We start from the raw sequence: 27,358 nt of genomic DNA on the forward strand, positions 1-27,358 counted from the left end.
TGTAAAGGTTTCAATTGTTTTTGTTACAGGTTTTCCATATACCTGAATAAGAGATTGAATCCAAGCAGATATAAATTGAATGGGTATGAATTGTCTTCTAACATTGATCCAGTTCCAATTCCACTCATTAAATGTCCATACTCTTTGTAAAAGGAGTTTTGAAGTTAATGATAGTGTGTACATTATTATGATGTAGTTTACTGGTTGTGTAAAAATCTGTCTCGGACACCTAAGGGCTATTTAATCACCGAGTCTTCTTTTATTTTTAATATAATAGATGAGGCTGCTCTGCGGCTATAATAAAGTTTTTACAGATTACATTTGCTGATTGTCTTCTCAATTTACAGCCTCTCACGGTTCTTCTGAGATATGAAAAAGGAATTTTAGTTTCTTATTTTTTCCATTGCGATGCGATATAACTTAGTAGTTAAACATACATCTGAATTTAAGTCATTGCCTTTACGCTGCAGGTTGGCGAGCTGCTGGCCATCGTCAACTTGCTAGTTGCTGCAAGATCTGTATCTATTTTGGGAGCAGTGCACTTGAGGTTGATATGTGAGTCGTGCAGTACGTTACATTCTTACATCTGCTGTGTAGCTTCACTTGTGTAAAGGGACAAAGCAGCAAATCGGCAGGTGTATTTTGTCATCCACAGATATTATCTTTCAAAAATATGAGAATATAATATATAAAGGAGCAGCCTTTATCGAAACATTGTGCTACTTTGAGTTTTAGTGTAATTGCCTGGCTCTCTCCCATCATAGTAGTAAAACAACTTATGTTTCTTATTGCTTTATCTTGGTTTCTTATTGGCCACTGCCATAAATCACAATAGGACTAACATGGTGTGTTGTGCACACAATCCTTATTATGGCAGCATCAGATTAAATGTTTGTAATCCAATACAATTAATTACAGAAAACCTATTAACATCCAACCTGTAAAGCCACATATCAAAAAGTGCATCCGATTTTGGTTTAAACAAATAAGAAATGTACTGGATAAAAAAATATGGAACTCTTATCTTACTTTACTTTATAACACAAATGAAAATTAACTATTAGAAGTAGATTATTAATTAATGCCAGAATTCTTTTTTTTAATGAAATAAATCCAAATAAAGTTATGTTGGAGAAAGCTCCTGAATTGATAAATATTCATGAGATGCACCTTTTTAGCTAAAATAAACCTTTTCCCTTACAAAATAATACATTTTGTTTCTGGAACACGACCTAGTATAAAAAGTGTTTTTATAACCAGGATAGAAGACCAAAACATCTCAAAATCTCTGATGTTGCATTCGTGAATACCTTTCAGGGTCTCATCTGGCATATGTGCATCTGCTGAGATTATTTTTGTCCAGACCCATCCATCACACTCCCCTACATTAATGAACTATCAAGCTCAGCGGACAGAAGCTGTGTATCAGGTATGTGCCTCTGTCATCGGGAACAAATTCAGAGATGGGATGTCTTGTGGCCTGGATCTTCACGTGAGGTTATCATGTTGATGGATGGGGTTATGGATTTAATGCAATATCTATGTTGGATGTGATCCACAGGCCGGAATTTTCTTTATTCAATGGGATGGGGAGACATGTTTTTTATTTTATTTGCCTCAGTGCCATGATGGTTTGGTTTATGGATGGATGTAGTTTATGGGTGTTGAGCTGTGTGTGTGGAGGGCTGGGCATTTGGAAGAGTGCTGCACCATACTCATGCTGTCAGGGTGAAATACACAGCACTCTCTCTTGATTGCTGTGTACGGGGCTTCAGCCCTATTCATAAAAATGCAATTCCATGCAGCTCTGTGCCTGGCTTGACTAAATAAACTACGACACCCCAGAGAGGCAGATTTAAAGCGTAGTAGAGGCTCAATTACCTCACCCAGACGGTTTAGGACAAGCATGTATTTGTGAAAATACACTCAAGTAGGGCTGGTAGCCTATGCACTAACACAATTTTCCCCAGCATAATTTGACATCACAAGAGGTGGAAGAAGTACTCATATTATTTACTTAAGTAACAGTAGCAATACTACAGTGTAAAAATACTAGTTTACAAGTACAATTCCTGCATTCAAAATTGTACTTAAGTAAAAAATATATTAGCACAAGAATATACTTTAATTAGCAAAAGTAAAAGGATGCGTTATGCAAAATTGCCATTTTGAGCACCAGATATTTTTAAATGATTGGTGCATTAATGTTGGGTAAAGTTGGGTTTATTTCAATCAATCAATCAATCAATCAATCAATCAATCAATCAATCAATCAATCAATCAATCAATCAATCAATCAATGTTTAATTATATAGCCCAATATCACAAATGTTACATTTGTCTCAGTGGTCTTCACAGTTTGTACAGAATATCAGTATGACAATACGACACCCTCTGTCCTTTGACCCTCACATCGTACAAGGAAAAACTTCCAGAGAAAACCTTAAACTTTCACAGTTTAAAGGGGAAAATGGGAGAAACCTCAGGGAGAGCAACAGAGGAGGGATCCCTCTCCCAGGACGGACAGACGTGCAATAGATGCCGTGTGTAAATCGAAAAGATAATACATTTACAACATAGGTAGACCAAATGTTTGGAAATGCATGTGTCTATAATAAGAAGATGAATCCACGAGGATGTCAGCAATCTTTTGGGAGCCATCAGGGAAGTAGTATGGTGAGAGTCTGGCAGGACCGCAGAGACAGGTTCAGCCACGACTCGAAGTCCAGGACTCAGATCCAGTACTCAGGATAGAGGATCCAGGACACACGACCACAGCAACAGGATTAGCCTCGACTCAGGATCCCGGCGTATAATGGACACAAAAAAGAGATTTGGGGGAAGCTGGGTTAATCGGAACATGAGAGTACACAGGTACAGACAGAAAGACGGAGTAAGGTGCCCCCCCCAACAGTCCAAGCCTATAGGAGCTAAACTAACGTGCACTCCCTTAGGATAGGTTGAGGGAAAAGGGTAGCAAGTAAGAAGTAGGAAACAGAGGTGGAGAGGCACACACAGGGAGAGAGGTCCCCACTGGAACCTGAAATTGGTTAGAGGTAAGGAGTAGGTCTGTGGCTACGTTCCACACTCCCGGGCCAGGCCTTCTCTGCAACCTGTTACCCTCTATTAGAACCTCGAGAGGTCAGAGAGGGGAAAGGTTTTGGATAAAGTTTTAAATATAAGATCTAAGTTTTTAGGATTTAAGTGAAAGAGTAAGAACTAAAATGTATAGGTGAAGAGGCACAACATATCTACGTCAATGCACTCTTATTAGATTATTTTTATTTTATCACTATAAGCTTTATCAAAAAGGAAGGTCTTAAGCATACTCTTAAAAATGGATAGGCTGTCTACCGCCCGAACACAAACTGGAAGCTGATTCCACAAATGTGGAGCTTGATAAGAAAAGGCGCTGGCTCCCATTGTACTTTAAAGACTCTAGGAACAACCAACAACCCTGCATTCTTTGAACGCAATGCCCTAGTAGGACAGTAGGGTATAATGAGTTCTTTAAGGTAAGATGGCGCCTGCCCATTAAGGGCTTTGTAGGCGAGAAGAAGAATTTTAAATTCTATCCTGTGTTCTATAGGGAGCCAGTGTAAGGCAGCCAGAACAGGAGTAATGTGGTCCCTTTTCCTAACTCTAGTTAGTACACATGCTGCAGCATTTTGAATCAGCTGAAGCGACTTAACTGACTTCTTGGTACACCCTGATAATAAAGAGTTACAATAATCCAGCCTAGAAGTAACAAATGCATGGACTAGTTTCTCTGCATCGTTTTGAGGCAAGATATGCCTAATTTTGGCAATGTTGCGTAGATGGAAGTAGTCGGTCCTTGAGATTGATTTTATGTGGGCGTTAAAGGATAAATCCTGATCAAATATAACACCAAGATTCCTTACAGTCTCACTGGAGGCCAAAGTAATGCCATCCATAACTAGTATATCTTTAGATAGTTTGTTTCGTAGAATCTTTGGGCCGAGTACAATAACTTCAGTTTTGGTCGTGTTTAACATCAAAAAGTTTAAGGTCATCCACGTTTTTAAGTCCTTGAGGCAGTCTTGAATTTTATTTAGGTGATTGGTTTCATCAGGCTTGATGGATAAATATAGTTGAGTATCATCCGCATAACAGTGGAAATTTACAGAATGATTCCTTATAATATTGCCTAACGGAAGCATATATAATGTGAACAAAATAGGTCCAAGCACTGAGCCCTGTGGCACTCCATGGATAACTTTGGTTTGCATGGAAGATTCATCGTTGACATGCACAAACTGAGAGGGTTCAGATAGGACCTAAACCAGCCTAAAGCAGTTCCATGTATGCCAACTAAGTGCTCTAGTATTTGCAATAGGATATCATGGTCGATAGTATCAAATGCAGCACTGAGATCGAGCAAAACAAGAATAGAGACAAGTCCCCTGTCAGAGGCTATTAGAAGGTCATTTGTGACTTTAACCAGAGCTGTCTCTGTGCTATGATGTGTTCTAAAGCCAGACTGAAAATCTTCAAATAAATCATTGTTTTTTAAATAATCACACAACTGTTTTGCTACCGCTTTCTCAAGAATTTTTGAGAGGAATGGGAGATTAGAAATAGGTCTATATAATTGGCTAAAACCTCTGGATCGAGGTTGTGCTTTTTAAGAAGAGGTTTTATTACTGCAACTTTAAATGATTGTGGAACATAGCCTGATAATAAAGACATATTCATAATATTTAATAAAGAAGTGCTAATTAATGGAAAAACTTCCTTCAACAGCTTAGTTGGAATCGGGTCTATAAATATAAGTTGATGGTTTAGAAGAAAGAATCATTGAATTTAATTGTTCAAGGTTTATGGCTGAAAAGCATTCTAGTTTACTATCTATTGTAATATTAGAGCTTACATTTCCGGTAATTACTGAATTGAATTACTGAATTACTTTATACACAATTTAACCTATAATAATATAATAATGTGTGTTGATTTATATTTTGTATTAATAACCTACATCTGCAAAGTAACTAGTAACTTTATGTAAAATAAATGTAGTGGAGTAGGTACAATATTGTATTCAAAATGTAGTGAAGTAAATGTTTTATGTAGCATTATGCCAAAGTAGGCTACTCGGTAGCCTACTTTATAATGTAAATATTACATTACAACACTGGACATTACTGTATTTTGTGCATCACTTTATTTCTGATTATCAAGATATTGTTTACTGAAAACCTAATGCACCTACAAATGTTAAAAACTACTATTAACTACAAGTTGGGAAAATACCTGTTCTTCATGAAGAGTGACTCAACACCAGGTTAAGGAGCAGGGCTTTTTCTCTCTCTGGTTTGTGCATTTTCAGCCTGTCTCACTATAGGCTACATCCGGGCCGGGTCTCTCACTGATCGGTGAGGTGGGTCATCATATAGTGCTGCTGCTGAACCTGCAACCCCACCCACCAACAGGGGTGTCACCTGGTTTTTATCTTGACTTTTTAATGCAGCAGGTTGAAAAACAATGACAGTCCGGATTGGTAAGTGACTCCTGAAGTTAAATGAAACATTACAACCCAGTTGACGTCTCTAAACATGACGGTTTACAGTCATGCATGCAGCTCTGTACTGAGACACAACAGTGTGTTGAGCTAAATGCTAACAACAGCTAACATGGTGACACGCTGCTGTAATGTTTACAGTGCTAATTTGTTTTCTAATTTGATTACATTAAGTCCCTAAATTATGCCACAGGATATTTAGCCTTGGTGCAATATCATTTATAATAGATTATTTTTAATTGCTCTTACGTTGAAGAAACTGGATTGGAGGCATTGTGGTCTGAAAATTATCTTAATTATTCACACATTTATAGAAAATGGATGCCTCATAATTTTTTCTGTCTATCAACTAATCGATTAATCACCTCGAAAATAAGCTAGTGTTTTATTTTATTACAACAAAATATATATTTGAAAAAGGTATCTTGATCATACTTGATCAGTGGCTTTAAATTATAAAGTTATTTGTCTTCTACAGAAAGATAGCTGCCAGTGATGGGAGACAGAGTCGGAGGGAGAGACAGCTGCTCATACATGACAATATAAAGCCTCCAAAAAAAAACCTAATTCTGCCTCTACTTCCTGTTCAAAGAGAATGTCATTAAAGCTAATGAAGACAGAGAGGAGATTCATTCTGTTGGGCATTCATCTCTCAGACTTGAAAGTGAAGTATCAAGTCTTCTCCTTGTTAAATTTGGCTTCAGTTTGACCTTAGCATTCTGCTTTTTCGTCATGTTTGTATTCTACGTCATGCTCTTTTTTTTAACTGCTTTGGACATTGTGAAACACATCAATGTCAGTTATTTTTGCTTTTATGCTGTCAATACATGATAGGGGGTATGGTTTTCCTGTATTGCTGTTATCTTTTCACCTGCAGAACCACCTGCTTAAGTCAGCCAAATACCCGAGCCATCCGCCCAGTCTCCTGCCATTTCCTTTCAAAACAGGAGGATGTGATGCGAGGACGTGAGTGCTGCGGTCGAGTCCCTGATGTGCTCGCCTTGCAGGGCAGTGGTGTGAGAGATGGCTTTATCACAATGGGCTTCCTGACAATGTTTTCTCTTGTTGTTGCTTGGTAGGAAATTGTCTGTTTAACTCAAGTGTACCCACTGCAGAGAGACTAGACAGTGCAGCAATGGCTTTAGTGTGATACTAACATGTTGGAGTTTTGTCTGTAGAAGAGGTCTCCATGCCAACCGCTGTGCCTCCAAGGCCTGGAAGGGTATTTTAGGATCTCGTAACATGTGCTCATTTGATCTCATGTCACTGTTAATCCTTTATTACACCTTGGTGTGTCGCTTAGCTGCACCGTGTGGAGTTTTTTTCCACACATGCCAGTATGTCTCCTTTTTTTACTACTTCACTGTGGCTATTAAGGTACATAGCAAAACAAGTAGCAGTTACAAGAGTTATTTTTCTGTTGAGTATGAGCTCATTTTTATTTTATACTCAGCAGTTTTATACAATTCCTTTTCAAGACGAAGCCTCTGGAAACCACCAGCTGTACTACCAGCCCTACTTTTCCCTTTCTATTCAACCTCTCCAATTTCTCATCCTCCTTTTTTTCCCTCAGCACAGGGGGAGGATGAAGCACTCGAGTTTGCTAGAATCTGTTTCCCAGCAGCGGCCCGAGCCTTAAGATGGATCGAGGGGATTTGCATGGGGTGGGGTGGAGAGAGTAAGAGATCTGAGGGAGAACAGGAGAGGCAGAGAGAGATGTTACTGCTGAGGCTCTGCAAATGAGGGCTGAAGAGAGGGAGGAGAGAAAAGGGGGCATAGTAACACCTACCAGAAAACAACAGTCCTGTTCTGCTCCCAGAGCACAAACGCTGCTGTGTACTCACACTCAGAGTGAGGGGGGAGGAGGGACGATTGACTTTTACCTTCCATAGTCACTGTGCTCACCCCTGTCTTCCCCTCTTCTTTGCTCTTCCCCTTCAACCCAGCCTGTCTGGAGCCGCAGAGGACTGTCAGCCTGCACAGACGAAGCACAAGATCAGAAACTGTGCCTACAGCCCAGCTGCCTGCTCTACTACATTACTCTCACACACACACACACACACACACACACACACACACACACACACACACACACACACACACACACACACACACACACACACACACACACACACACACACACACACACACACACACACACACACACACACACACACACACACACACACACACACACACACACACACACACACACACACACACACACACACACACACACACACACACACACACACACACACACACACGCACACACAGGCACACACAGGCACACATTCAGAGAACTTTCTGTTGCGCACACACACTTACATGCTGACACGCAGGCAGGCACACCCCCTCCCATTATCTGTGCGGCGAGCAATTCTGCTCATATTGGTGTGAGCAGCGAGGGGCTGTATTTGGCTCCCCAGCAGCAGCAGCAGCAGCAGCAGCAGCAGCAGCAGCAGCAGCAGGACGGGTCCAGAGGAAAGCAGTCATCACCAGAGATCCCACACCAGCTTCTACAACTGAAGGCAAGCCCCATCCCCCCTCTTCTCCCTCTTCTTTTTCCTCCCTCATCCTCTGCTCTTTTTCCGTCTTGATGTGACGCAGTGTTGCTGACCTTCCTTTATCCCCCTCCTCTCTCCTCAGCGTGTGCCAGTGGGACAGCCATGGAGGACACCCTCACCTGCAGCCATGCCACCTTCTCCCAGGTGTTTGGACGCCAGGGACAGCTCATGCACGCCAGTGAGTAGCCGCAATTAAACCTCGTGCCTCCTGACAAATCATTAGACTGCTGCGTGTCCCGCATGTCAGCGGAACTGATCTCCACCCTCAGCATTTCTTCCTGATCCAATCTTATTGCCAGTTTAATTTAGTGAGATACTGAGGTGCAACAAACATCTTTTGAAGGTACAAAAAAAGATAAGAGGATGATAGCTTAAATCTCTCTGGACTGTTGCTGCTGCGACAAAACAGAGTTTCTTTGGGGGTAAAACAGAAAAACTGGGTTATTCGTGGGAAGATGTGCATGCTTATGTATAGGGAAAGAAGACATTATTATTTATTTCTATTGTGATTGTTGTTGATGTTTCTGTTGGCTTGGAAGTTGCTGAGAAAAAGGTTGGATACATGAACTTGTGCAGGCAACTATTTTATTTTAAGGGGGGAGCTACAAAGGCATGTTTTTTCAGATTTTCTTTAGGTTGAACTTGGGGCTGTGGCTAAGCTTGGCTAAGGGTCGCATTGTGATAAAGGGTGCACTTTTTAGGACTTGATGAAGAAAGATAAATCAGAAATGCTGTATTTGTTGTTGTGTTTACAGTTTTAAAGGTTTGTTAGCAAAGAACACTGCATGTCATTTACCAATTTCATTGAATTCGAAAGTAGCAAATCCATATTTTTTTACTGTCAGTTGTATAAACAGTATGACAGATGCTAGCTGAAATGTATTCATAATGCAGGTGCACGGTATTAGCGAGGTTGAGTCTGACAGACAGAGACACTATCAGAGCTACTCTCAGAGCTCAGACTGATAGCTGAATTATTGAAAACTAAATCTATCAAGATAGTCAGAGCCGCAGGAACATTGAACACAACCTTGGAGCGCTGCAAATGAAGCATACTTCGACTGATATCTTATTATGTAATGCACATGGTCAGAAAGAATACATATTTCCCTGGGGAGGAAAGAGGAGCAGTGATTGACTTGCTTCCAGAATGAAAGTGTCTGGTGCCTCCTCCCTCATCTGCCCTGGTATCGCTCCTCATAGAGTTGTGCTGTGAGAACTTAGTCAATGCCTTTGATGCCTATGCACATCTCACACAGTGTTATGATGGCTAATGAGGCGAGCCCAGGGCAGACATACAAAATATAACTGCCTTTAGAATTGCATCCCATACATTGGCTTTGCCACATCGGTTTGATTTCCCTATGTTTCCCTTCATTACCACCTGCAGAGAGAAGTGTCTGAGTGCAGTTTCAAAGTGTGTATCATCAGAAATAACCCAGCCAAGACAGCGCTTTGTGTTGCTAATAATGGAAACACGTCAGTCATATCCTGAGCTGGAAAAATGCATTCTCTTTTCACACGTGTTTCTTAATAATCAGTGGTGCAGGATTTCATCTTTTGGGATTTATTATTCACATTTGATACATAGAGGTATTTAAGAGAATGAACAAGAGTATCCTGCGCTGTGGATTGTTGTTGTCTTTGCTGATGTTCCTTTCCTCCTCTTTGCACCCTTTTTTATAAATAATGCAGTTAGTTTGAATGTTTATGTTGGCTTAATACAGTGTTGATAAGGACACATTACTGTTAAAGGGTTGCACGCCCCTAGGCTATTGTGCTTTATACAAGTGAAACCCTGGAAACACCTTTGCTAACTGAGTGCTTTTGGAGTGCTGCTGATCTGTATTTGATGTTTTATATCGCGAACAGGGAGAGCCATCCTGGCAGAATTTACGTGTAAATCATTTGTATTCAGACGCTGGAAAGTCAAACATATTAGTCGTGATTTTCAAATATACTGGCCTTGTATTAATCTAAAAGCATGCCGTGCAGGGATTTATGTATGGTCAGTTTATCTAGAGGGCATCACTGTATACAAGAGAGGTAAAACAAGAGGAGGGTGTGGCAGGGTTGAAGATGCTTATCAAATCATAGCTGAGTCTGTCTAGCCTTTAAAATACAATTCTGAAATACATCTGTACACAGGAGAATAAATAGATTATATACTTAAGATCAACTATACTTAGGTGCCACTTTATTAAATAAACTTAGCTAAAACTAATGCAGAACAAAACAACACTGCTTAAATCCGCCCTACATAAACGTTATATTGTTTGGTTTTGTTCTGTATCATTTTGAAAGGGTGCAGTTTGTGTTGCTGTCGATCTGTACGTCATTACACAGACCGGTCTTTCTATAATTTTGTTCTGTGATAAATAATAGAAACACATGTATCATTCTTTGCATTTAACAGCAGCAGCAACTGCATCTTTTAAAACATCTTAGTATTCAGATTTTTACAGTAAAAAAATGTGTTTGTTTATTTGTTTTTCGGACCCTCAGAACTTATCATGCAACTTATCAATATCTTATGTTGGGGTTTACAACTGGTATATTATATTAACTATTTAGTGATGAAGTAAAACGTAAATCTAAATAATATAAAGTGCTGACTAGCCTCCTAGATTGAGTTTCCTCTTAAAACAAAATAACTTATTTGTAAAATATTCATACAGTATCTGTTTTCACTCCGATCACTGTGTCTATTTCTTCTTTTATGAAAGGCCACATGAAAGTGTGATGTGATGTGTATACAATATCTGCCTTATGCAAATTCTGTTTGATTGGGCCACATTGAACGGCTTGGCTGTCAGAATGCACGCACAAGCAAGAGGAGCAAATCACAGTTCCAGTTAGGCTGCTATTGTGTTTTGATGTATTTATCTGAGATTTTATTCTAAGTGAGTGACATTGTTTTGCAAAAAAAAAGGAGAAGTCGTTATGAGAATATGTTTTGATGAAAACAAAGAGCTTTTTGTGAACAAACACTGCAGCATCTTGAAATGATAGATGTGTTCTATGATATGCAGCCATTTAGAGATAAAACATTATTTTCCCGCTGTGCAGAGCCATATAAGTGCTAAGACTAATTCTTACATGGACACATATATTAAGCAAATCTAAAGCAAGAGAGTCCTTTGGTCCAAACAGCCTTTTTTTCCTTAGTGGATCTTTGCCTCTTCTATAATTTTTCCCCAGTCGAATGGCAAGTAAAGCTGCTGTTTCTGAGAACTCCATGCATTATTAACTACATCTTGACTTTGTTTTTGTCTCCTCTTCATCCCTGGTAGAATTCTCTCCTCTTTATCTTTGCTTTTAGTTTTACTAACATGTTGTCCTACTTCTTGCCCCTAAACCAACTGCAGCAAAAAAGATGTTTATACTGGCTAGAAGCTCCATGAAAAAAAGCTTAATTTGCACTGCGTTTGCACAAATCTCTGCATGCTCAGACTGGCCTCCTTCTTGCCCAGATGACCATATCCTGTCTCAGTCACCTTTCTGCTCCACTAAACCAAAGTGATGTGAGGATCGGGTGCAGTGTGAGCTTGTCCGCTGCAGTGAGGTCTACAGAGGCTTAAACTCTGAATAGCTCCATTCTCCCTCTCGTGTCGAGCCATCTTGGTGTCTCTGCTCAGGGAGGTCAAGGTGTTGGCTTTCGGCCAATGTGCTTGTCACTATTAGACTCCCTAGCTGCCGGCTATCAAACCTAATAGTATTTGATTCGGAGGGAGTAAGGCTCTTTAAAGGGCTTCTTTAATTGAGTCATTTTTTCAGTGCAGGTGTCTACTGAATCTAATCTAATAAGAGCTAACATCATTTTGGCCAAATGTATTAAACTTCCACTCTTGGTAGAAGTAATAAAATACATCAAAAAAAGAAAAAGATATGCGACCGATGCTCAATTGGCCCAGTCAATGCCTCAATGGTTTATGTATGCTTACTTATATTATTGATCCCTGTCTCTCTGGGTATCTCCAGCAGCACTGAAAATCACTTCCTCTAATCTCCATATTGCATTAAAGAACCCCAGTAGAGCTGAGAGTGGCAGACCCCGTCGGTCGTCAGTCAGCTCGCTACGACAGTTTCGGGTCAGTCAAACTGATTCTGTAAGTCTACAAAAGCTGCTGTGAGTATCTGTTAAAGTTATATTCCATGTTGGTTGAATACATGTAGAAGCTGTTTGATGTGTAGCAGCGTGCTACATTTGATTGAGTTTTAATTCTATGTATTTATTTGCAAACGCTCCTCTAGTTCTTAATGGCAGGGGATCATATGTATCTTCATTAGAACACTTTCCCTCGGGGTGATCAATAAACCGATGGGAGTAAGCTGACTGCATTAGTTTGGTGTTTTCTCTCAGACTCGACGTGCTTGCTCTTCGACAGACTTCTTGACTGACAAAAGTCTCCTCACTGACAGGCGAAAGTGTATTGCGTTGAGCTTCATGAACTCCTGAGCTGTTACTCACAGCGTGACAAGAAGATAGGTACTTGGCTAGAGGCATAGGCGGCACGTGAGGCTCAGGTTTGGGAAGGCTAAATAACTTGTTTTACCTGACGCTGTCCGCCTCCGGCGTCTATAGAAAAGAGATCAACTCAGTTTGCGGAGTTTAAATCTCTCAAGTCATATTACAGGATAAAGGAAATACAGTTTAAACTGCCGTATGCAGAGAAGACGCCGACGTGTCGCACTCAGGGGCGGTTCTAGGGGGGGCCAGGGGGGCCAGTGCCCCCCTAACACTGACCTCTGACCCCCCTGTGGCCCCCCTAACAACTTTTTGTTGTTGTTGTAATGTGAAATTGTGCAGACACCCTTATGTAAAGTAGAGATGTAACTGTTCATTGCCTTTATGTTTATATAAATATGGTGTTAGTGCAAACATTGCACTATAACTTAAGCTGAAGCTAACAGTAATAACTATAAGCTCTATCTGAAATAAATAAGTGTACTGAAGCAAATACCAATAACTGTATTGCATTGTTTTCTTATGCACAATTACTTCATACTGTCTAGTTCTCTTTTTCGTCCTGCCTTTATTGTTTTGATAAAGCGCTATAATAAATATAAGGATTATTATTATTATTATTATTATTATTGTGCCCCCCTCAGAAAATGACTGGCCCCCCAGTGGCCCCCCCTGTCAAATTGGTCTCGAACCGCCACTGGTCGCACTTATCATTCATATCACATCATCAATCTGATCATCGATCATCAGTGTTGGGACTAACGCGTTACAAACTAACGCGTTACTGTAACGCAACTACCTTTTGCGGTAACTAATAACATTACTAGTTACCTATTCCCATTCAGTAACGCCGTTATAGTTACTGTGATTTAAATGGGTGCGTTACTGCGTTACATTATGTGATCCAACTGAACCGAATCTCCCTGCGGATGTAATTTACAGGCGAATACAGTGATGTCCTCTCACAGCACCATGGAAAAGTGAAAGTGACCAGAGAGGAGTGATGATTGGTTAACGCGGGGTAACATGTCAGGGTAAGCCAATCAGAGACAGAGTTGGGCGGGTCTTGCCTTATGGGGAAAATACACAGACACACAAACACTTGCCAACACACACACGGCAATGCCCACCACCAGCACACACACACACTATGGCAGATGCAAGTATCAGCGAGAGCAGCAGCGCATTTACAACTTGGAGATATAACCACTATTTTCAATTTGTGGGGATAAAGGACGCAAAACATATTACGGTCAAATGTAAACTGTGTGCAGGACAGAAAGCATTGTCCACATCGAATAACAGCAATGCCAATCTCCTGAAGCACCTAACTAATGTACATGTTGGGAGTTGTCTTTTCTCTTACGGTGCCACAGAACAACACAAAAACTTGTATTTGTATTGTTATTATTTTTAAAGTAAAGTAACTTGTTACTAGTTACTTTTATAATTTAGTAACTAGTTACTTTTTTGAGAGCAGTAACTATAACTATTACTAGTTACTAGGGGTGTAACGGTTCACAAACATTTAGGTTCGGTACGTATCTCGGTTTTTAGGTCACGGTTCGGTTCGGTACGTTTTCGGTACAGCAGAACAAATTATCACAAAACATTTTAATTATTATTAAACTGTGAATAATGTATTCACTCAAATCAATACAAAATATAATAAAATAAACATTAAGGTGCAGCATTTCGATGAACTGAAATAATCTGTATTTGAACTGTAGCTACTGTTCTAGTACTCACAAAACATAAACTATTAGTTTTGGGTTTTTAATTATTATTAAACTATGAATATTCACTCAAATAAATGCAAAATATAATAAAATAAACATTAAGGTGCAGCATTTCGATGAACTGAAATAATCTGTATTTGAACTGAACTGTACTAGTACCTAAGCAGCCAGCTTGACATTATGACTTGCTTGTCATTGTATTTTCATGTTGTTTTAAAGAAAGATGAACTTGTCCACATTGCTTGCTGAAAGGGCAGATCTGCTGGCACTAGCAATAGCCGCGTTCACACTGCGGTACTTTTCCCACAAAGGTTCATGCGAACTTAGTTCATGATCGCGTTCACACCAAAAAGAGCCGGTACTAAAAGTAGTTCATGCGAACCTTTTTACCCCCTCGAAAGTCCCTGCTAGAGAGCAGGGACTTTCGAGCGGCTCTTTTTTGAGAAAAGAGCTATATTCCTGATTGGCTGGGCGGATTGCAAACCACGCCCCGTAAAACTCCCAAAAAGCTTTGTGAAGCCGCCATTTTATTATCCTCGCATTAGCATTATTAGCATTAGCCCAGCGCAGAAACGCAGAGAGACTAACTTATGGCAACACAAAATAAAACATGGGAGATGAGGAGGTGTCGGCGTTCTGGCGATTTACTCGGAAGGCTTCAGTAGAAGCTGCTGGGAGTCCCAGCAGCTTCTCCTGAAGCCTTCCGAGTCCCCAACTCCGGGGACTTCCGGCCGGGGACTTTGGGCGGCAGTATACGCCGTGAAGTGGTTTGCGGCCTGCCAGTAAACCCAAAGCAGAAGAAGAAGAAGAAGAAGAAGAAGAAGTGACGTCGTTCACACTGCGGTACTTTTATAATGCGGTGTTTTATAATGTCTCCTGCTGTGGAGAACACCCTCTCGCTAGGGACAGAGGTACCAGATACAGCCAGGTAGCGCTTTGCTAACATGGCAACATAAGGATATTTGCCGTTTGTAATAGCTTTGGCTCGGTCTGAAGTTTTTGCGAGTGGTGGAGGCTTAAATGCTAATGGGAGTTGGGTTTGCACTTCAGTCTTTTGGTACCGGTGATATTCACGTTCGGTGATGCCTTTTCAAATTAGTGTGCAAGTTTGATGTATTGCCAGCCGCGTAACCAGGGCCGGCCCTCGGCATAGGCAGTATAGGCGAATGCTAAGGGCGCATCAACCCATAGGGGGCGCCGAAAATTGAAAAAAAAAAAAAGTTAGAAATTAAAAAAAATATATATTTTTTTTTAATTTCATAACAACACAATTTCCCGATTTTGGATCAACAAAGTACATCTTATTATCTTATACTAACAGAACTACGCCTATATTGTGTACAGCACCCATAAACTATGGCACACACCCCCCCCCAAAATCAAGTTGAACTGCCCCAGTCCCAGTAAAAACCAAAGGTTTATGTGAAATTGTTCTTTTTTTGAAATAATGGTTTTAGTGTGCAATTATAGGTTTCAATTTTGTATTTGTATTAATTTAAAATAAATCCAACCCCCCAAACTATTGTTATTGTTATTAATAAACAAGAATACAGTTTGAAAGGGGAGTGATTTGTAAGATATCCATAAAGAAAAAAAAAATCTGCTTACAGTTCTGTTTCATATGGGTGTTGAGAGATGTATCCATAGATCTCCTAATGTTGCTCTCAAAGTGCACCAGATTGATGCTTTTAACTTCAATATAAAAAAAAAAAAGTCTTCCCGGGGGTGCATGCCCCCGGACCCCCCTAGAGGAGCCACCCCCCCCCCCCCACACTTAAATCATGTTCAAATGGATAGGAAACTAAATACAGTTGCACACATCTTGTGTCAATATCTTTGTTTTTGTAGTCATACCACAACCATGCACGTGCGAATCATAGTGAGTGTCTGCATTTTGGGGGGGGGGGGGCGCCAGCTAAAATCTTGCCTAGGGCGGCAAATTGGTCAGGGCCGGCCCTGCGCGTAACCAATGTTAGTTGAACAATGCCGACAAACAGCTTTGGTTCGGTCCACCTGTCTTTGTCCGTCATCCTTGTACGTAACTGCGAAACCAAAATGTTCCCAAACCGGAGACTGCAATGATGCTGGAGGATTTTCGAGCTCAACTTTATCTGCGTTCGCCATTTCGACAGTTCCTCAAATTACTGACTGCATTTGAACGCATCCCTCTGACCAGCTCGTCCAATGAAATGACTTGCTCGCTCTATGACGCGTTGAACACAATGGGAGAAAATTACTCTGAATGCTGCGACGCAGCACCTGAGATTACTTCCAAGAAGTTGTTCACGTTCTCAATTTTTTACGTTTAACATTATATTCGTTCGGTACACTTCGGTACACATGTGTACCGTTACACCCCTACTAGTTACTATTTAAAAGTAACTTGCCCAACACTGTCGATCATATAATATCATCATATATCATATTCCTTATCTGAGTCAGCTTCTTGAGCCGTATCTGGCCGTGCAACACTTACAGTGTCACATACTGTATGCAGAAGTATTATTTTAAGCAACACATTAGGTTGACGAAACACTCAACTCAAATGTAATTAAAGTCCGATCCACTCATGTCTTAGATGGGGCAGTGATATCATAAAACTGTTGTACGCTTTCAAACACTCTGTAGTTTATTTATTTTGTAACCAGTTGTTCTGTATTGTCTAATTATGTGGCTTGTATCCTGGATTATATGTTTAAGTCATCGATGTTTAAAGCTCATATTTGTCTAATATTAGTTTACTTTTCATTAATGAAGTATGACGCTGCGCTGTCAGTACACTTGTCCCTGTTTTTGATTGGTCAAATGTTGCTAACCCCGCCCCTTTCACGTGAACGCGCTCTCAGCTGGAGAGAATCCCTGGCTTGATTTACCGAGTTGATAACCAGCTTCGTAGGACCGCTTTGCGAGATCTCGTTTGTTAGGGTTAGTTAAGATAACTAGGGTATGTTGAACTGGCTTCGTAGTACAGGGCACAGGTGGCTGCATAGCAGCGCTAATGTCAAAGACACAGACATTATACATTATATTTTAATTTTACCAGGATGCAGTGACACAAATATTTGGGAAGGCTTAGCCTTCCCTAGCCTACAATACCCGCCGCCCCTGGCTAGAGGAATATGATGCAACATGTGCTGCATGATGGAGCTCCTGACAGACTATGACTGGGTTTTATGGCGTGGAAAATCCAACACATTGGGAAGGGAAGCAACCCTCAGGAACGGACTGCTACCACTTCCTTTCTTTCTTTCTGATGCATGTCTTATATACTTGCATTAATAATTATTTTCAACCGTCAGAAATAATAAGCACACATGAAGGGAGGGTGGTTTAAATTGTATATATAGTGTATTAATCATAGTGTTCCCTCCCCATTCATTTATATCTGTGAACCATGAAAGTGAACACTAGGTTCAGAAAACAAGGTGAAGATGGTCAACCTTTTATTATCAAAGGGGAATTTTAGAACGAAGTTGCAAAAAGATAATTGGCGAGAAAGACAAGGCAAGGTCCAATACATGTCTGTGCTGGAGCTTAAGCGCATTACCGTTTTGGTCTAATACTGTATTAATGTATGTAACATTTCTGAACAGGGGGCACAACATAATGCTTCACTTGCTTTTACAAAACTAATTTCAACCTGACGAATGCTATATCCCTGAGTGTTTCACAAAAGGCAATTTGTTGCTGCAGCACTCCCCCAAACTCAAAGTGCTTTATTGTGTCTCCCGGATTTATTGAAGGCAAAGTGCTTTGCTATTTCTGAGGCATTTCATACATTGCTGCATTGTTTCAAAGGATTCTAGTAATTCCCACACTTTGAACTGTTGTACCTCCTCTTCCTCTTAATCTCCCGCTCTTTCTTTCTCTATCTCCCTCTGACACACACACGCATACGAAAGTGAGGTTATTGCACAATTTGAAGTGGATGCACATAAGCTGAACACTGTGCGCTCAGCGACCACATCTCCCGGATTTAATAGTCACTCATCTCCACTTTAAAGCGGCTATATTTGTCACTGCTCGATCTGCTGGGTATAGTCCGAGCTGCAGGAGATTTTTAAAGGTATAATCGACATCATCTTTTACAGTCTGGCTAATCCTGCTCATCTTGGCGTCTCAATGCTTACAAGTGTGTATCCCTGGGTGTTTGTGTAATGTTGTGTGAATGAAGTAAGTGTGGTGTAAGTTTAAGTACCAGTGTAAACACACACTTTCTTTGTCAATCAGCTGCAGGTCGGAAAGACAAAACACAGTTTGCCCTGATGAAAGATGTTCTTAATGAATTCAAAGAGCAGCTTCCAGCCTGCAGCACACGTCCCCGCCGTGTTTTCTGCGTCATTGAACCCTCTGCCTGAGTGTCTGCTGACTCGGCGAATCTGCCTCCCCGTGCCCAGTACTGCTGGCCTCTATTTGCCTCTCTGCCTGCCACAAACCCCTTAGTTACACAGCTCAGCCCTCTGCAGACACATGCTGAGCTGTTTCCCAATCACCAGTGTTAATCTGCTACAATACACCACTGAGTAGACAGAGAGAGGAGGGGAAGGAGGAGAGGGAGGCTAGGACAAGATAACCGTCAACACACAAATTGAAGAGAACTAACAATTGTATAAAATAAGAGTCTTAGTTTTCCTGATGCGCATGCGTGGAAGTTGTGTGTGAAGTCTGAGAGCGTGTAGCTCCCGTAGCAAACTTTTTGAGAAATCAGGTTATGATCAGATGAGCAAGTTGATCACTCAAAGTTTATAGCGAAATACGATGTGGGGAATGTAATGCCACCGAAGAAACCAAACAAAAAGGCTAAAGTGCCATTGAATGAGAGCAGCGGTCTTTCGGGAGTGATTGACACACAAGGAGCAGAGGAGAACGCCATGGAGAGCGGGGCCTCGCAGGTGAACCACTCGGAGCTGTCGGTACTAATCCGCTCCATAATAAGAGAGGGGATAGGGGCTGCTTTCGAGAAATTCCAGCCGCAGCTTGATGCTTTAAAGGGAGAACTTGACTCATGTTGTCAGAAGCTCGGTGATATGGAGGAGGGGATAACCGACATGGATTGTAGGATTGCTATACTCGAAACCGCAAATGGCAATCTAATGAAGGAAAACAAAGAGTTCAAAGACAAAATAGAGAGGATGGAGATTCAAAGCAGAAAGTTTAATCTACGTGTGATTGGACTGAAAACGGACATTGAGAAGAGCGATCCCATTGCCTTTGTGACAAACTTTTTAAAGGAGGTGTTCGGAAGTGAGCTCTCATGTGAACTGGCAGTCGAGATTGCATACAGGATTGGGCAGGGGACTGATTTGAGACCCAGACCTATGATTGTCACTATGCAGAGATATCAAGCTAAGGAACAGGCGGACCGCGGTCCGGATCCGGACCCAGACCTATACGGACCCGGAGCACTATCTTGAAGCTGGCAAGAAGCAAGGGAGAGATTCTTTTCCGTGACATGCGAGTGAAGATATTTCCTGATATTACTCCGGATATTGCCAGGAAGAGAGCCCTAGTCAATGACGTCAGGATGAAGCTGCGCAAGGCTGAGGTGAGGCATGGACTATTGTTCCCCGCAACGCTCATCGTAACCTTCAATGGACAAACCAAACTTTATCGGGACTGTAGTGAAGCTGAGCATTTCTATAAAACAGTGATAAGCCCGGTTTCAGTTCAAACCAGAAGTGAAGGTGGGAAATGACTGATTGACATGACCTGATAGATGGTATGATTATACATATAGGAGAAGAAATTAATTGTATTATGAAAATGGGAATTGTTGCAGTTTTGGTGATCTCCACAATTGTTTTATTTTCTTGTAGGCCAATATTCATTGGTCTGAGTTATCTACTCATTTATTTGAAGTTATTTACTTCATCATCTGCGAGTATGAATTTATGTTTATTAGATTTTGAATAGAGACAAATTTCAACTTGTCTCTATTGTTGTTTATTCCTCCTAAAATATAATTTTGATGTATTGATTAGATCTAGTGTTGCGAGACATTACCATGAATCTATTTCATACTATTATTTAAAAATGTTTGGGAGCTACCGGGAAGCTCGTCTAATTGAGCGAGTGAGTATGCACATTTATAGCAATCTATGTGCAGATAAATGTTGGGTTATGTATGTGATGGTGTGTGTGGTTGAAATTGTGTTACATGTATGTTTTAGTTCAGCTCTCATTTTGATAGGAAGTGAAAAAGAGATAACATTTAAATTGCCATCTTAATGTTGAATAAGTTACCAAGTAAAGGGTTTAAATTGGCTCACATAAATATATGTAGTTTAAGAAATAAAGTGTCTGAGATAGAGGAAATATTATCATGTGGTATTCATTTGTTAGCAATATCTGAAACTCACTTAGATGACACATTTAATGACGCTGCTGTGGATATTGATGGATATAGAATATTTAGAAAGGACAGGAATGCATATGGAGGTGGGGTGGCAGTATACATTCAAAAGCAAATACCAGCTAAAGTGAGATATGATTTGATGTCTGCTGATATTGAAGTACTTTGGTTGCAAATTAATTTACCTCACTTGAAACCTTTGTTGGTAGGATGTTGTTACAGACCTCCAAATGCAAACTTATTTTATTTAGACAAATTATGTGAAATGTTAGACAAAGTTTCTGATCTTGACAGAGAGATTTATTTTATCGGAGATTTAAATATTGACTGGAATATGTTACACTGTGCCCTTAAAAACAAGCTGCAGACAGTAATTAATACATGTAACTTGCTACAAATGGTGACTAAACCTACTAGGATTTGCATAAAGAAAGATGGGTCAAAAAGTGCAACTTGTATTGATCATATATTTACTAATTTTAGCCATGTATGTTCTCAGGCAATATCAATTCCAGTAGGGTGTTCTGATCATAATTTAATAATTATCGTGAGAAAGACAAAGGTGCCAAGAGCTGGACCAAAAGTCATTGTGAGGAGATCAATGAAATATTTTAGTGAAGAGTCATTTATACAGGATGTTCAAAAGATATGTTGGAAACATGTTATTGAGAAAGTCGATCCAGATGATGCTCTTGATGTCTTTAATTTGTTATTCATGCAGGTGATTGATAAACATGCTCCACTTAGAAAACAGACTGTAAGGAACTTTAGAGCACCCTGGTTAGATGAGGAATTAAGGGATCTAATGAAACAAAGAGATGATGCAAAAAATGTAGCTCTCATCAAGTTATGAGTCAGATGGGCACATTTATAGAAGGTTAAGGAATTATGTTACAGCATTAAATAAAAAGAAAAAACAGTTGTATTATGGAAATAAAATTAAAGAGATAAAGGACGACAACAAAAAACTGTGGAGTTTAGTGAATGGCATGATGGGCCGTAAGCCGAAATCCACCTCAACATATCTTGAGGTGGATGGGACATTTTTGACAACACCAGTACAAATTGCTAATCATCTGAATGATTATTTTCTTGATAAAGTAAAACATTTGAGGAGAAATATGAATCAAACTATAAATAGTAACTCCACATTTCTAATAAAGGATTTAATTATGAAAAATAAGAAGTGTACATTTAAAATAGAAAAAGTGACAATTACAGATGTTGAATGTCTACTAGGTAAATGTAATGATAAACCACCAGGAGTGGCTAATTTAGTTGGTACATTTCTTAGATATGTTGCTAATTTTGTTGCAGAGCCTATCTGTCATATTATAAATTTGAGTATTGATAAATGTATTTGCCCACAGGCATGGAAAATAGGAAAAATTATTCCACTTGCAAAAAATCCAGCTGGACCATTTTCTGGTACAAATAGCCGTCCAATAAGTTTATTACCAGCATTAACAAAGATAATGGAGAGAATAATTGTCAATCAAATACAAAAATACTTTGAAGGTAACAAACTTAATACTGTGTATCAACATGCTTACAGACCTGGCCATTCCACATGCACCGCTTTAACACAAATGACAGATGACTGGAAGGGCGAACTAGATAATAGGAAGTTAGTGGGTGCAGTTCTACTCGATTTTAGTTCTGCTTTTGATGTCATTGACCATTCTTTGTTGTTACACAAGCTGGAACAATATGGTTTTCATTTTGAAACGCTGAAGTGGTTAGAAAGTTACCTGACAAATCGAAGTCAAACAGTTTTTTTTAATGGAAGTCTCTCAAAGATGTACCTCAGGGTAGTTGTTTGGGACCACTTTTATTTTCTATTTTTACAAATGACCTACCATTAGTGTTAGAAAAAGCTAAAATTGTAATGTATGCAGATGACTCAACAATATATTATGCAGCATCAACTACAAGAGAGTTGACAAATGTTATGAATAAAGATCTACTACTGATATCAGAGTGGGTCATAAATAATAAGTTGGTACTTAATGCAGGAAAATCGTTATTAATAGGATCAAATTATCAGTTAAAAGGTGAACCAAAATTGCAACTACATTTAAACCATATTGAAATTGAACAGGTCAAGGAGACAAAATTGCTGGGTATAACCCTGGATCATAAATTATCTTGGTCTAAACAAATTGATAATGTTGTATGTAAAATGGGAAGGGGTGTGTCACTTGTAAAAATAATTGTAAAATATTTGCCTATGGATGTCAGTAGACAAGTTTTGGATGCTTTGGTTCTGTCGCAGCTTGATTATTGTTTGGTTATATGGTCTAGTGCTGCTGAAAAAGATTTAAACAAACTACAAGTAGCACAAAATAAGGCAGCACGTTGTGCACTGCAGTGCTCCTACAGAACCAGAGTCACTGAAATGCTGGAGACACTGAAATGGTTAACTGTCAGACAGAGGTCAACTTATATTTTATTAAATGTTGTCAGAAATATTACAGTGACTCACTCACCAGATATATTTTATCACAAAGGTTTATAGCGCAATATGCACAACATAACTATCAAACATGACATACAATAGAAGGAAGGTTTGTATTACCCAAATCTAAATCAAATATGGGACAGAAAACAGTCATGTACAGAGCCATGATCAGCTGGAACTCTTTACCGGTTCACATAATTCAGGAAAATTCTCAAGTACATTTCAAAAGGTTGCTAAAAAATTATTTAAGTATTACAAAGTAAATTTGAACTGTGCCTGTGGCTTTGTATGCATATATTATTATGTACACTTATTTGTATTTACTTTTGTTTGGCCTTAGGATGGCGATAATTGGATGACCATTTTAGTTTTCACTTCATTTCACTGTAAATTGCATGAAATTATGAGCTGTTTTGTTTTGTTTTAATTTTGTTGTATGTATGTTTATGTATGTTTTGAGTGTGTGAGGACCCCAGGAAGAATAGCCAATGCTCATGCTAGTGCTAATGGGGATCCTAATAAAGACATAAAAGACATAAAGACATAAAATACATTTTATAGTCTTATCTGCAAAACAGTTTTCTTATTGTAGCTAACATAGGTTACCTGAGCTGAAAAATGTAAGCTTTGTTATACTGCTCAGTGTGATTGTAAATAATATCCTTTATTCATCAGACATCCCACTTCCCATCCCTCACTGCACTACACACTGTGATGCAGAAAGCAATCCTGAGGAGAATCTGCTGTGCTCTGAGTCAGTATACATTTGCATTAGTAGTTAGTGTGGGCGCTCCTGTGGTGATGAAATATAGCCTATTCTCCCGGGTGCTTCTCCTTAACATGCAGGGCACGCCGTGCACGGACGGGAGTGACAGTGCACACTGTATGCACGTCAATGTTACATTGAGAGAATGAGAGTTGGATTGACCAGAAAATACTAACAACAATGGAAGCATTTATTTTCACTTAGAATTAATTTCCATTAGCAATAGGAAAGAAGAAAAAGGCTCCTGAAAGGTTTTCTATTTGTTATAGCTGAAAAGGAGCATGACGCGTTTGCTATCTAAAAGTTCAATGTTGTTTTGACAGTGTCAAAGCTAATGAGCAAAGCAACGTTTGAACCTACGCTCTATAAATCTGATGCTTACAAGTTGAGAAGCTTGACTGTACGTGGTACCAATTTATACCACAAAGGAAGGCATATGCTTAATGTCAAGAAGCTCTTAAGATGTGTACAGAGTGTGCATGTCAGAGAGGAGCTGAATTGAATTCAAGTTGATGCATCACAAAGGCATCAAATCGAGCCGGGCTTGTGATAAACGGCTCTTCATAAGAAAAGGCTCATTGTGAAACACACTGAAAAGAGTCATCATTCTGCAGGATTGAGTTTACAAGAACATTTTGAAATGTGTGTGTGTGTGTCTGTTTTTGTGTCTGTGTTTTAAGGAACCAGGAAACCACCACAGATGTATCAGGCTCAATGCCTGCTTTGTATTCATGCCCCCCGGTAATACGCCTTAATGCGGGTATAAAGTCACTAGTTTGTCAGACAACATTAGGTTAGCTGCTAGTTTTCTTGTGGGATTTGTTACTGACACCAGAGTCACCAGAGCCCACGCCTCACTGAGGTCCAATGTCAAACACTTAATGCTCCTATAAATGTCTCGGACGAAGCCTACATTTGTGTGAGGAGGCCTCTTTAAGCTTGTTGCATACCTATTGCTTCCATCTGACACTGATGCAAAGCATTCAAACTCACTAGTGGACCATTTTCAGTGTAACCTCTTAATGCAGTGGTTCTCAAACTTTTTCTGTCAGGCCCCCCCTTTGGAGGAAAAAAAAAAGTCGGGTGGCGCCAGAGATTTATTTTGGGGATGCTGTGGGGTAGCTTGACGTTTCATAGAGGGTGCTCAAACATTTAGGGTTTCCCATTAATGTCCCGGGCGCTACAGTGGAATGTTCTACTGCAACACTCCCCACGCACATACACAGTGTTCCCGCAACTGTTACAATGAAGGCTCGATAATCAGCTCACGGCATATAGGTGTAAGCAGGGGTAAAGTGCTATTTTTATAGGTGGTGTGTGGACCTCACATAGGGGGGTCCGGGGGCAAGCTCCCCCGGGAAGATTTTTAAATATTGAAGTTAAAAGCATCAATCTGGTGCACTTTGAGAGCAAAATGAAGAGATCTATGGATACATCTCTCAACACAGAACTGTAAACAGATTTACTATTTCTTTATGGATATTTTACAAATCACTCCCCTTTTAAACTTTATTCATTTTTTAATGTCATATAGTATTTCATACCTGTTTTTCATTTATTCTCTTATTTTTTTATACCTATAATGATCATATAAACAACACAGCCAAGCTTTAATGAAACACAGAGACCCAGACGTAATAGTACTGTATCATATTATTTTCGAATCAATAATTTTTCAAAATATATATATATTTTTTTATAACCATTTTTCCTCCTGGTCTCTCGCGCCCCCCCTGTCATGCCTCTGCGCCCCCCTGGGGGGTCGCGCCGCCCACTTTGAGAACCACTGTCTTAATGTATTGCAGCACCTACCACCAGAATACCACAATAGTTTTAATAGTATGCTAACAAAGCCAGTCTATACAGGCCTAAAAAAGCAACATCTCTCCTGAAGACTATGGCATTACAAATTAAGGTAGAACAAATACATTAAATGAAAATTATCTTTTATAGTCATTAGGCATGGCAGTGAGGATCTTGATAAATGATGTTTTAGAAGCTACAAGATAACTAACTAGGCTTCATCTGCTCCTAAATTGCTTGTGCATCTGTCAAAATGTTTTGGAAAGTAATACATGCTTATGCTCTTTACTATGATGTTTTGTTTATTTTCCTTTCCCACTCCCCACGTTATCATTTGCTGAAGTGCTTTTCCACTATGAGCCAGTTAGTTGATGGTTAAATCTGCTAACTGTTACATATTAAAGATATTCAAAATACCAGAAAACAGGGAAATAGTTTGTTTCCCCCGACCAACGGTCCAAAACCCAAAGGTATTCAGATACGAGAAATGAATGCATCCTAAAATAGCTGACCTTTTTAGCACAACTTGCTCCATGGATTTAGTTAATGCAAGGATAAAATCCTTTCTCATTCATGTCTCGTGGTATGTTTTCTACCCTTGTGTGCGAGTAGTACCAAGCATGTGGACAGAGCTGAGATCAGAGTTAACATCAGAGAGACAGAGGCCCCCTTCCTATTTCACAACCACATCCTACATGCAATGATGTCAGGTGGTTTTTGCATCACAGCTCTGAGCTGTCCTCCGCTGACGTGAACCTGGAGAGACACGCTCGCAATCATTAAACAGCTCCACTCTCTCCTCTCTGGAAAAAAGCTCACGAAATATGGAGGCAACAGTTTTCTCCACACGGTAATGTCTCACTTGCTAATATGTTGAGTTGATGCGCCTTTGAACTCGCACAGTTTGTTTACCTGCACAGAAATGAATGCATGATAACGGTTATACCCGCATCCTGAACTCAGTGTGGCTCATCTACTATCAGAAACTTGCTCCGAATATGAATTTTGAGCATCAAAGTGATAATAATAATGGATTCAGAGCTGTCGCCCCATATTAGAGCAGATTTGAAGTTCAGCTGTTTAATCCCCATCTGTCTCATTTGAAGTCTGTGAGTTGTGTGTTACCTGCCGTCGTGCTCCGGTACAAAGATACGCTGCAGCTCTGACCCACTTTCATCCTTCCTGAAAGACAGGTTCACACACTCGCTCACAAACAGTCCTAATTGGCTGCAACCTTGTCACCAGTGTCGCTTGTTGCCCCAGCTCTCGAAAGGCACTTCAGCGAGCAGCCTCTGGATTTTGAAATGTCATGTTTGAGCTCACACAGGTCTGCTCTAACAAGCTGTGTTTACCTCGGCTCAGTGAGAAGAGGAGAGGACCCTCATTTCCCCTCCTTATCTCAGCTGATGCAGGGACATTTCTCCTCTGCTGTCTGTCAGTGGCATCTTCAAAGTTTCTCCTGAAGCTCGTTTCCATGCTTTGTGGTTGCTGCTGGCAGCCACAGTATTAGTGATGTACCTTTGCCTTCCTGGGTCCAGTTGTATATTTCATATTCCAGCTAAATGTAGACACTGTGACATTGTGTTGGCTTTTTGCAGCAAAGCTAGAACAGAATTAAGCAATCTTCTGGTGATTCAGAGTGAGAGTTATTGTATGAGGAGAA

General features: G+C 40.0%; 1 protein-coding gene across 2 annotated transcripts in view; it reads left to right on the top strand.

Annotated features, from left to right (window-relative positions):
- Positions 1-7,870: 7,870 nt before the first annotated feature.
- Positions 7,871-27,358, top strand: part of kaznb (kazrin, periplakin interacting protein b) — a 114,562-nt gene continuing 95,074 nt past the window's right edge. Inside the window, exons 1-2 of one of the 2 annotated variants that reach the window (XM_034083515.2) lie at positions 7,871-8,070; positions 8,189-8,284. In XM_034083515.2, coding sequence (XP_033939406.1) covers positions 8,209-8,284 — 76 coding nt within the window. In that variant the 5' untranslated portion in view covers positions 7,871-8,070; positions 8,189-8,208. The remainder of the gene's footprint in view (positions 8,071-8,188; positions 8,285-27,358) is intronic. The other variant, XM_034083518.2, reaches the window with a different exon arrangement.

This window comes from Pseudochaenichthys georgianus, chromosome 5 (assembly GCF_902827115.2).
Source record: "Pseudochaenichthys georgianus chromosome 5, fPseGeo1.2, whole genome shotgun sequence".
In the NCBI taxonomy this organism is placed as follows: Eukaryota; Metazoa; Chordata; class Actinopteri; order Perciformes; family Channichthyidae; genus Pseudochaenichthys; species Pseudochaenichthys georgianus.